The 12117-nt window shown below is 43.3% G+C and overlaps 1 protein-coding gene across 1 annotated transcript in view; it reads right to left on the bottom strand.

Moving 5' to 3' along the window:
* PIGL (phosphatidylinositol glycan anchor biosynthesis class L) overlaps positions 1 to 12117 on the bottom strand; it is a 55365-nt gene that overhangs the window by 32712 nt on the left and 10536 nt on the right. The window contains exon 2 of the mRNA XM_029210857.1: positions 9817 to 9916. Coding sequence (XP_029066690.1) covers positions 9817 to 9916 — 100 coding nt within the window. The remainder of the gene's footprint in view (positions 1 to 9816; positions 9917 to 12117) is intronic.

Raw genomic sequence — 12117 nt, 5'->3', positions numbered from 1 at the left:
AAAAGAAAACCTAAAAAGGAATAGATCCTATAAATCCTTCCAGTACAGAAACTGGCTAGTTAAGCTGTGGCTCAGCCTTGCAGAACTAGGTCTACCTCACCATGACAGTTTTGCCAAAGTACGACCACATCGTCTTAAATTGCAACACATACAGGCAGCTGCAATTTTTCTTATCCCAAGGGCTCTCTGGAACATCCCACAAATGACTAAGAATTATTTCTTGGAACTTGGTGTCATGGAGAAATAATCTGAAAAACTGACCCAATAACCTTTCTTCTGGATCCTAACACTCTTTGTCTATAAGACTTGCATGGTAGAGAATTAGTTGCCTCTTATCCAAAGTTTTTGGTTCCTAGTACAATTTTTGTAGATGCTCTAGACTGAATATTTGTGTCCCCTCAAAATTCGTACGTTGAAACCTGTTTCCCCAATGTGATGGTATTTGGAGGTGGGGCCTTTGGGAGGTCATGAGGTCACGAGGGCAGAGCCCTCATGCATGGGATTAGTGTCCTTATAATAGAGACCCTGGAGAGCTCCCTTGCCTCTTTTGCCAGGAGAGGATACAGCAAGAAGAGAGCCATCTGTGAACCAGTAAACAGGCCCTCACCAGACACCAAATCTGCTGACACTCTGATCTTGGACTTCTCAGCCTCCAGAACGGTGAGACATAAATTTCTGCTGTTTGTGAGCCACCCAGTCTACGGTATTTGGTTATTAAAAGGGCTGCTGTTTAGTTTTTTACATCCCTATTCAGCTCTCTGATGCAAGGACCCCAGCATGTCACAGTGAACACAGTCTACCGTGGATGTCATGAAATGTACCGATGCTTAGTAAAATGGAAAGCACTTAAAAGTGTGTCAGCTGTATTGCCAAGCTGAGCACATAAACCTCCATTTGTAGAAGAACAGCCATATCTAAACACGTCCTGCTCTGCTCCGGATAAGATCTAGGCGCTTGAGGTAAAGTCGCCATCTCATCCAGTCATTGTACGTATAAGAAAAGAGAAGCCCAGAGAGGGGACATTATTTGCCAAAGGGAACACAGCCGGTTTGTGGCAGAGCTACGACCTGAAGCCCCATTTCATGACCCCTGGACCAGAGCTCTTTCCGTCATACTGTACTTCCCTCATTTTCTTTTCTCTGGTCTTCATTTCCTCTTACTCATTCTCCCTTCAACTGCTAGCAGGACTCCTAGGTGGAAATATGGACTTCCACTCACAGTGCCAGTAACACTTCCACTTCACTCTCTTCCCTCAAACTCCATCGAAAACAACAAAAGGAATAACAGTTATAGAGCATCGACTTTGATGAAGCAAAAAAACCCCCACCATATCAGAAAATCAGAAAACATAAACATACCCGCCTAATACTGTAAGATCTGCCCCAGAAAGAGGGGCATACAGCTGGCCAGCAGATGCTCTACCTTGCATCTGCTTTTAGCAGGATTTGAGAGTCCCTCAAAATCAAGCCTCACCATCCTCAGAGGCACCAGTACTCTTTGATTAGCACTGTGAGAACCAGAGATAATAATGGTCAAGGAGAAGCACACTTTGAAGGAGAATCATGTTGATAAGCTATTTCTGGTGATGTGACATCATGTCTCCTTGCCCCAGGAGAGTACCAAAAGGCGAATAAGAAAAAACACAAGGGCTTCCCTGGTGGCGCAGTGGTTAAGAATCCGCCTGCCAATGCAGGGGACACGGGTTTGAGCCCTGGTCCGGGAAGATCCCACATGCCGCGGAGCAGCTAAGCCCATGCACCACAACTACTGAGCCCACGCGCCGCAACTACTGAAGCCCGCATGCCTAGAGCCCGTGCTCCGCAACAAGAGAAGCCACTGCAACGCGAAGCCCTCGCACCGCAACAAAGAGTAGCCCCTGCTCGCCGCAACTAGAGAAAGCCAGTGTGCAGCAACGAAGACCCAACGCAGCCAAAAATAAATAAATAAAATGAATTAAAAAAAAGAAAAATATAGGTGCCTCCATGATAAAGGAAAGAGAATATCTGAAGAGCTGCAGCTGAAGACAATTAACATTCAGTAGAAGTTTTGGATGGCCTAACCACTGGACTGCCAGGGAATTCCCAGAAATAATATATTTTAAAATAAATCTAATGAAACTTCTGGTTTACAAGTAATGTATGCTCACTATCAAAACTATGGAAAATACAGAAAAGTGTAAAGAAAGTATACACTGCTTTTTAAACTCAACATTATATTGTGAACATCTTCCTGGGTTATTAACTGTGCAGAGAAAACTCTGAATTGTGGTTTAATGTTCTGGACCGCGGCTATATGATTCATTGCCTACTGCTAAATTAGGTTGCTACCAACTTTTTGCTATTATGAAGAGTGCTGTAATGAATATCACAATACACTGTCACCTTGAATCCTATTTTTGTGGTATATTTGCAGCCTCTTTCAAGGAGTAGAATCAGCCACAAATACATGCTTTGTTAAGCCCACCCTCCCTGGTCCCACTCTACTTCTATACTGACTTACTTATGTGACTTGAAGACCAGTCATGTGACTTAAAGACCCAGCCTCCCTTCAGCTCCCAGAATAACCCGCCTTTGAAGTAGCAGGGAAGCGGCTTTCCAAGTTCACACAGTAGCTCCGTATCTGCTCGGTCCACTTCGGTCTCCTCCCCTGGTTCCTTTTCTAGGAAACATTCCTGTCCTTCGCGCCCTTTGGGAGGACGGGAGCCCTGCCCTGCTCCTGCCAACTGGGACTGGAGCTGTGCCCTTGCCCTGTGCCCAGGCACTTCTTTGTGTATTTGGAGAAAGCCTGCGTGGAGCTTTGTTTTCATCTCTTATAGTGAGAGGACGCTTGGTCAGATCCACTTTGGCAGTTGGCATACGGTCTTTTCCGGTTTTTTGGGGGGGGAAGGCTCTTACTGGGTCTTGAGAGAGAGAGAGGGGGGTTAATTACAAACATGACCCCAACAGTCCCAGACTCTCTGCTTTGTGGCTTCTCTTTCACTGTATGATTTGCGTGGATTTATTGGAAAACACAAAGACTTCCAGGAACTGCTAGCAAGCCAGGCTCATTTACGGTTTATACTAGGTACTGGATTCTGTTTCCTTGTTCAGCTCAAATTAGTCTGTCAAAGTTTTGGGCTTGTTAATGCCGGAATGGTGCTAAGAGAAGTACTGGGAATGAGATTTCCATGACGCTGAACCCTTAGGACAGTGGAGCCAAGCTTATAGAATGGCAAAAATCAAGAGATGTAGAAAAATTCTTCCAAACCAAAGTACTCACTTAGGACTTTCCAGAAGGTTAAAAATAACTGTGCAAGCCAGGGATCAAGACTGTTTCACTTAATTAAAAAGTGAAAACAGTCCCACTGAAGTCTCAGAAATTGGTTTGCTAATCACCACTTCTGGGTAAATGAAGAAAAAGTGAGGAAGGGGGTTGGGATGCTTCGGTATCATCTAAGTTCTCGAGACCACACATTTACGTGCTGCCACAGGAAGAAAGCTTCTGGTATAAGCGGAGTCATTCATTTATTCAACAAACATGAACTGAGCAACTACTATGTGTCAAGGGTTAAGACAGAGGTTGCAGATACAGGAATAAAAGATACAGAGGGGCTTATGGCGCAGATTAAAAAATTAGTGTATGTGCTAGGATAGAACGGGACGATGAGAATATAACCAAAGTGCCTAAGAAAATCTGGGCAAATCAGGGATGGTGCTGCAGAGTCTAAGGTAATCTTGAGCTGGGGTTTGAGGGATGAAGAGGTGTTTGCTAGAGGGCCAGGGTATGGGGTGCTGGGAAGAGAGGAAGCGTGTGGAAGAGGGCCAGGCACATGCATGGGTGTGGACGCAGAGGAAAGCGTGGTGTGTTTGCGGCCCAGCTTACATACGAGGACACAGGTTGGGGCACTGGGAGTCCTCCCTGTTTTGGTTGTGGGAATAGCTGTGATGTGGCATCGCAGGTGCAGGACGATGGGAGCATGGATCAGACCACGATCAGCTCTGAGACCCCATAAGTTTTGCCCAACAGTTGGTCATTGGGCCCGGAAGCATTTTAATGGGCCTGGGTTATAACCGGAGGGTCTGCTTTGTTTTATTCTGTCACAGTCAGGCCCCCCTTGAACCCTGCATTTCCAGCCAGAGCCCTTTGGAGCAGCTTATCTGACCCTGTGCCTGCTCATCCTCCAGAATGAGGCCCATGAGACAAGCACAGTGTTTATAAAAAGGCTTAAAAGCATTATTATCTTTTCAAGGAATTCTATTCTATGTTTTGAACTTATCAAATCAAATATTATCAAAACGTACGCAGAATTATTTCTAATTTAGCCTTCAGTTGTAGGGATAGAAGCTGAGTACAGAGGGAAGAATGTTTTATTACTTAGGTGGAGTAGTCTTTAAAAAATATAATACATCAATATAACCGTTTCATTGTGCTTCACTTTATTGCGCTTCAGAGATGCTGCATTTTTTTAGAAATTGAAGGTTTGTGGCAACCGTGTGAGAGCAAGTCTATTGGCGCCACTTTTCCAACAGCATTTGCGCTCTTCATGTCTCTGTGTCACATTTCAGTAGTTCTTGTAACATTTCAAGCTTTTTCATTATTATCATCATATTTGTTATGGTGATCTATGATCTTTGGTGTTATTATTACAACTCGCTGAAGGCTCAGATCATATCTATGTTTTGATTAAGCTATGTATGTTGTCTTTTTAGACAGAATGCTACTGCATACTTAATACGCTATAATGTCGACGTAACTTTCATATGCACTGGGAAACCAAAACGTTCCTGTGACTTGCTTTATTGTGATATTCGCTTTATTGCAGTGGGCTGGACCCCAACCTGTGATATGTCTGAGGTCTGCTTGTACTTTTTTTTTTTTTACATCTTTATTGGAGTATAATTGCTTTACAGTGTTGTGTTAGTTTCTGCTGTACAACCAAGTGAATCAGCCATATGTATACATATATCCATCCCCATATCCCCTCCCTCTTGAGCCTCCCTCCCATCCCCTCTATCCCAGTCCTCTATGTCATCACAAAGCACCGAGCTGATCTCCCTGTGCTATGCGGCTGCTTCCCACTAGCTACCTATTTTACATTTGGTAGTGTATATATGTCCATGCCACTCTCTCACTTCGTCCCAGCCTACCCTTCCCCACCGTGTCCTCAAGTCCGTTCTCTACATCTGCATCTTTATTCCTGCCCTGCCACTAAGTTCATCAGTACCGTTTTTTTTTTTAGATTCCATATATGTGCGTTTCTGCTTGTACTTTAAAAAGTAATATAGGCGGGCTTCCCTGGTGGCACGGTGGTTGAGAGTCCGCCTGCCGATGCAGGGGACACGGGTTCATGCCCCGGTCCGGGAAGTTCCCACATGCCGCGGAGCAGCTGAGCCCGTGAGCCATGGCCGCTGAGCCCGCGCGTCCGGAGCCTGTGCTCCGCAATGGGAGAGGCCACAACAGTGAGAGGCCCGCGTACCGCAAAAAAAAAAAAAAAGTAACATAGGCTTCCTAAAAAAGCAAAAGCGAAATAAAACTGTACAGAATTAAGAAGTGCAAGTGTCCTTCCCTGGTCCAGTTAAGTAGCACCTACTATTAACGAGTCTGGTATATGTTCTTTTAGAAATTATGTGTACAGAAATGTGTGTTTACTTTTTGTTTTGTTTTGAAATGTAAATGAAATAATTCTATGGACTCTTCCTAATATATTAAGAAGCACAAAAGCAACAAATGAATACTAAATCTGTAGGTTGCATTTCCCAATCACATTCAATTCCCAAGTATCCTGGAGAGGGTCTCTAAGCCCCTTCTAGGCCTGAACCTTGGCACAATGAACGTTTCTGCAAACTCAGCAGTGGTGACGGTCAGGCCAACACCTACTACCCGGCTCCTGGACCTTGAACTGTTCTCTTTCTTCAGCATCTAGCACAGCGCCTTTCCCAGTCCAGGCACTTAATATGCATCTGTTAATAACATGCAGTTAAATATATGATTCATTAAATTAGCAGAACCCACAGATATTAAGGAACTAGGTAAAATCACCCAAAGTATCCATTTGGTTGTCTGGTTACTGAGATGCCTTCTCATCTTGAGACCTGAACTTTTTTCCCTCTTTAAGGGGTTGGATAAGGGTTTACTTTTTTTTAAAAAAATTATTTATTTATTTGGTCGCATAGGCTCTTAGTTGCAGCACGTGGGCTCCTTAGTTGTGTCATGCAAACTCTTAATTGTGGCATGCATGTGGGATCTGGTTCCCTGACCAGGGATCAAACCCGGGCCCACTGCATTCGGGGCGCGGAGTCTTATCCACTGCACCACCAGTGAAGTCCCTGGATAAGGGTTTACCTGACTGAGCTCCTCTGGCTAAACGTCTCCCTGAAATCCAGCCACGAAGTTCAGAACAATGGAAGAAAGCAGACAACATCAACCAAATGTTCTCTTAAACACGCATTGGTCTTCCAAATACACTAACAAAGTGGTGACCTACTTTCTCGCGGAAAGTCAGGAATCGGTTCCGTCTTCCTTTCTGCTTTCGAGTCCTAGCACTGCCTGCCATTTGTTAAATGTCTGGCCTCAGACTAGTGTCTTAAGCTTTAGTTTCTTCGTGTGAAACTGAAAAAGGATAATAAAGACCTATCTTTCTACAGTTAGTGGAAGAATTAAATGAGATGACCTTTGTGAAATTGTGAGTCCCTTCATGGAGTTGACAAAGCACAGTGACCAGAGAGCCTCAGCTGGAACGCCAGCTCTACCACATATTAGCTGGATGACCCCGGGCCAATGACTCAACCTCTCACTAGGCCTGTTTCTTCTCTATAACGTGGAAGAAGTAATTGGATTATTTTGAAGGTTTTAAGATCACTGTATTTAGTATGGCCTTTGGCACTGACAATAACAGTTTAATATACATTTACCATTATTATTCCGAGTGTAGGTCCTCCATAAAACTTTTTTTTTTCTCTTTCTTCCCTTCATTCTTCTCTTTGACCCATCTAAATAACCCAAAGCAAGATTCCAAAGCTCTGCTTTTTCTGGGTTAGGAAATGAGAAGCTGAAAGACTAAAAGTTGCATGTTGCTAGGGACTGAGTTGTGTCCTCCCACAATTCATCTGTTGAAGCCCTAATCCACAATGTGACTGTATTTGGAGACGGGGTCTTTAGGAGGTAATTAAGGTTAAGTGAGGTCATAATGGTGGGACCCTAACCCTATAAGACTGGTGGTCTTATAAGAAGAGGAAGAGAGAAACTTCTCTTTTCCTGCTACATGTGAGCAGTGAGGAGACGGCCATCCGCACACCAAGAAGCAAACTCTCTCCAGAAATCGACCCTGCTGCACCTTGATCTTATACTTCCAGCCTCCAGAACTGTGAGGAAAAAAATACATTTCTGGGGACTTCCCTGGTGGCGCAGTGGTTAAGACTCTGCGCTCCCAATGCAGGGGTCCTGGGCTTGATCCCTTGTCAGGGAGCTAGATCCTGCGTGCATGCCACAACTAAGAGTTTGCATGCTACAACTAAGGAGCCCGCCTGCTGCAACTAAGGAGCCCACGTGCCACAACTAAGACCCAGCGCCACCAAATAAATAAATATTAAAAAAAAAACTTCTGTTGTTTAAGCCACCCAGTCTCTGGTATTTTGCCATGGCAGCCTGAGCAGACTAAGATACCTGGTTTCCTTGAATCTTCAGACTGGCTTCTTGAAGTATTTATTTTTTTATTATTTATTTATTTATTTATTTTTTTGCGGTACGCAGGCCTCTCACTGTTGTGGCCTCTCCCGTTGTGGAGCACAGGCTCCGGACGCACAGGCTCCGGACGCACAGGCTCAGCGGCCATGGCTCATGGGCCCAGCTGCTCTGCGGCATGGGGGATCTTCCCAGACTGGGGCACGAACCCGTGTCCCCTGCATCGGCAGGCGGACTCTCAACCACTGCGCCACCAGGGAAGCCCTTGAAGTATTTGTTTTTAACAAGTTTACTAACCCCCTACTGTAGCATCTTCAAAGTAGGGGATATTGCTGAAGCTGCCTGATCTCCGGGATATGTAAAAATTGTAATAAATTAAGTCAGAGTCTTCGTTTCTTATCAAAAGGATGCATGAGCCAACATGAAGAGGACAAAGAGGAGACAACTGGAGTATCAAAGAACACAATGACTTAAACTGAAAAACCGAACACATGAACACAGAAGTTCCTAATGAAATAAAGCAGTGGCCTCCCCATCCAAGAAACAAACAAAAAAACAATGGGTTACCATAGGAGGTATGTAGGGGATCAACTCCTATTCTGAAAACGGCGATTAAAGGGAAAGAATTAAGCATTTAGCCTGTCTTTTGGGATCAAAGTACCTATCAGGATAACTAAATAGCCCCAGTTGATAAAGTTCTACTTTATAGAATATATAGCTAATACATTTGGAACGCAGGAGACATCTAGAAAGTCACCGTTTTGCAACTTCTAGTTAATTAAGGATTCGTTGAAAGCACCGCGTGAAAGGCTGATGTGGGTCTTTACAGTGAAAGGGGCGGCCATTGCCACGTGAGCTCACTAAGAGTGAGGCACACAGTACGTGTGACAGACAGTCACATGCGTGACTAAAAGTGAGACAGATAGTACATGTCCTGAAATGACGGAACAGGGAGTACACAGTGCAGCTTCTTGCCCCTGAAAGTTAGCGTTCATTTCCAGTTTGCAAGAAATATGGAGGATAGAGGAACTACTTAGGTAAAACCACGAGGGAGCAGACAGACAAATCCTTCTGTACGACAACTGACTCAGGTTTTCAACAATCAGTGACAAGGTTGGGGGGGGGAGGGACACGCAGAATATCAACCAGGTATAATGTGTGCACTTTGTCTACATCCTGATTTGAACAAACCAACTGTGAAAAGACATTCATTTTTGAGCTACTTGGAGTAGCTCAAAATGGACTGGGTATTGGAGAAATCAAGGAATTGCTGTTACTATTAATGTTGTTAGATGGATAATAATGACATTGTGGCTGCATGAAAAAAAAGTCTATCTTCTTAAGAGATGTATCCCGAAGTACGTAGGGATAGAATAACCTGATGGTTGGGTTTTCTTTAAAATACTTCACACACAGGAGGGATAATTTGGGAGACTGGGATTGACACATACACACTACTATATATAAAACAGGTAAAAGGACCTACTGTAGAGCACAGGAAGTCTACTCAATACTCTGTAATGGCCTGTACGGGAAAAGAATCTAAACAAGAGTGGATACATGTATATGTATAACTGAGTCACTTTGCTGTACACCTGAAACTAACACAACAGAGTATACACCAATAAAAAATTTTAAAAAATATATAACAGCTAAGTTACAACTGCAAAAAACCCACAACTTCACACACAACAGATGTTATGTAGGGTTAGATGAAGTACGTACGGCAAAGGCTTGACAATCACTGGTCTCAGATTACAGGCATGTGGGTTTCGTAATACTGTCCTTTACACTTTTGACTCTTTTTTTTTGGCTGCGGTATATGGGATCTTAGTTCCCTGACCAGGGATCGAACCCGTGGCCCCTGCAATGGAAGCGCAGAGTCTTAACCACTGGACCGCCAGGGAAGTCCCTGAAATTTTTTATAATAATTTTTTTTAAAGATTCAAGAGAAGCAGCTATCTTAAGACAAAATCTGAACAGAAGTTGAAAAAATTCACTTGCACTACACTGTCACTTAAAAACAAACGTGAAACTATTTTCTGTAGACTTCTCAAGTAAGATGTTCTTATCCACCCACATTATGTTTGTGTCTTTTGAGTGTACCACTGCATTTTTATTGCCAATGAATTTCCACTTGTTAAAAGATAAGTTTACCTGTTGTCAATAATCATTACGTTGGAGGGTGGAATCCCCAAAACATCACAGCTCTGCAGAAGTTCATTCTTACGAGTCTCCCCTTGATTGTAGTAATTTCCTGAGGATAACAAATACACAGTTGTCGATTTCTTTTTTATCAGTGGAGATCTATCGGTTCACTCATTCTCATCTCATCTTGTTCCCTATAGGATTTAAGCTACCTGAAAATTTTGTGGCGGTGATAAAAAGTTGAAGAAGACGCAACGCTAGGGTTACTATCAGACACTCCTGTGAGAAGCAGTCTTTAGAATCACCTTTGAATTCTTCCCCATCTCTGTGTCTCTCCCTGTGTCTGTCCATCTGCCTGCCTGTCTATGTACCTTTCAGCCCCAAGCTACAGGCTTTGAAGAGCACCTGCTTTGCAGTTAAACAGATTTAGGACTGACCCTTCTATAACCATTCAGAACAAGTCAGGTATCTGGACACACTATTTGTTTGGGCCCCTTATTATTTAATCTTATTTATTTTTTAAATTATAGTTGATTTACAGTGTTGTGTTAATTTCTGCTGTAGAGCAAAGTGACTCAGTTATACACATATATACATTCTTTTCAAAATATTCTTTTCTATTAAGGTTTATCACAGGATATTGAATATAGTTCCTTGTGCTATACAGTAGGACCTTGTTGTTTATCCATCCTATATATTAGTTTGCATCTGCTTATCCCAAACTCCCACTCCTTCCCTCCCCCACTCCCCTTCCCCTTGGCAACCACAAGTCTGTTCTCTTATGTCTGTGAGTCTGTTTCTGTTTTGTAGATAGAGTCATTTGTGCCATATTTTAGATTCCCCGTATAAGTGATATCATATGGTATTTGTCTTTCTCTTTCTGACTCACTTCACTTAGTATGATAATCTCTAGTTGCATCCATGTTGCTGCAAATGGCATTATTTCGTTCTTTTTTTATGGCTGAGTAGTATTCCGTAGTAATATATAAACCACACTGTCTTTATCCATTCCTCTGTCGATGGACATTTAGGTTGTTTCCATGTCTTGGCTATTGTCAACAGTGCTGCTGTGAACATAGGGGTGCATGTATCTTCTTGAATTATAGTTTTGTCCTGGTATATGTCGTTTGGTCCCCTTTAAATTGATAGTCTTCAAATATCTGTTAAGCACTTATTTAAAGTGGCTGCTACTCCTGAGTGTTACAGGAAAATAGCCTCCTTCAGAGTTTAGTAACCAGCTCTCCCAGCATGTCCCCGGGGATCTGGACCACATCAGCACCCCAGATAGCTTACGAATTCTTTATTTTCCCAACACACACACTATACTCCCCAAGAATGGTTCTGTTAAGTAACTGCTCTGTATCCTTACAAATAACATACAGTGACGTTTTGGTACCACTTAAATTGCCCTTATGAGCAATTGTCTAGCTACTGGCCCCCTTAATTCAACCCTCCAGCAGATAACTGCATGTGTGCTTTGTGCTAGTTACTTAACTCTCCTGAGCCACGGTTCCTGTACCTGTGCAGTGGGGATGATGGCCGTCTCCAAAGGCTTTCCTAAGGATTATATGATGAGACACATCTACCTAGTCAGGTGCTCAGTGTTTCTCCTCTTTTCCCTTGACTGCTTTCTCTTTCCCTTCCCCCTCCTCCTCTCCTTTCTTCCTGAATTATAAGTCTCCCTCATCATCCAGATCAAATGCCATTCCCTCTGCGAAGCCTTCTGCTCTTTTCCCCGGCAAGCAATCATTTCCAGTATTCTGCTCAGAAATGTGAACTTTCCTCCATGATCTGATTATTAATGCCTAAATGTCATTGACCTGAAAAGCCACTCTGTATCACCCTGGTGTCAGCACACTGCAGGCACTCCAGAGGCCCCGAGCAGAGAGGGCTCTGCTTACTGTTCCAGAAAACTCAGAAAGGAACTCCCAAGTGAAACCTTTCAACTTTGGCAGGGGTTACTCTAGGGCTAGTTTTGAACTGTTTGAACCCAGATAGGAGACAGTCATTACATTGTATCTGATAAAAGGACTAACCCCCAAAAGACTCCAGAAAATAGCTTAATTTTGTACTGTTCTCATCACAGATTTTTGAGTCAAATAGAAATTGTCGATTTTTGTGATGGTCATTATATTTTAGGTTCCCCTCTCCCATTTTATCTCAAGGTTACTTATCTTCGGTGATAAGTAAATAGTCTGACGTACACTAGTGACGGGCTTCCTAACCTCAGAGGCCGAGCATGTTAGACTCTGGTTACAGTTGTGAGAAACAGCTTAGAAGTGAGGCCAAGGTGTTTTTGGAGCTAGTTTT

This window comes from Monodon monoceros, unplaced genomic scaffold, assembly GCF_005190385.1.
Source record: "Monodon monoceros isolate NGI ecotype Baffin Bay Population unplaced genomic scaffold, NGI_Narwhal_1 Super_Scaffold_9, whole genome shotgun sequence".
Classification (NCBI taxonomy): domain Eukaryota; kingdom Metazoa; phylum Chordata; class Mammalia; order Artiodactyla; family Monodontidae; genus Monodon; species Monodon monoceros.
Note: the sequence above shows the minus strand (reverse complement) of the source record. Positions and strands in the feature narration are given on the sequence as shown.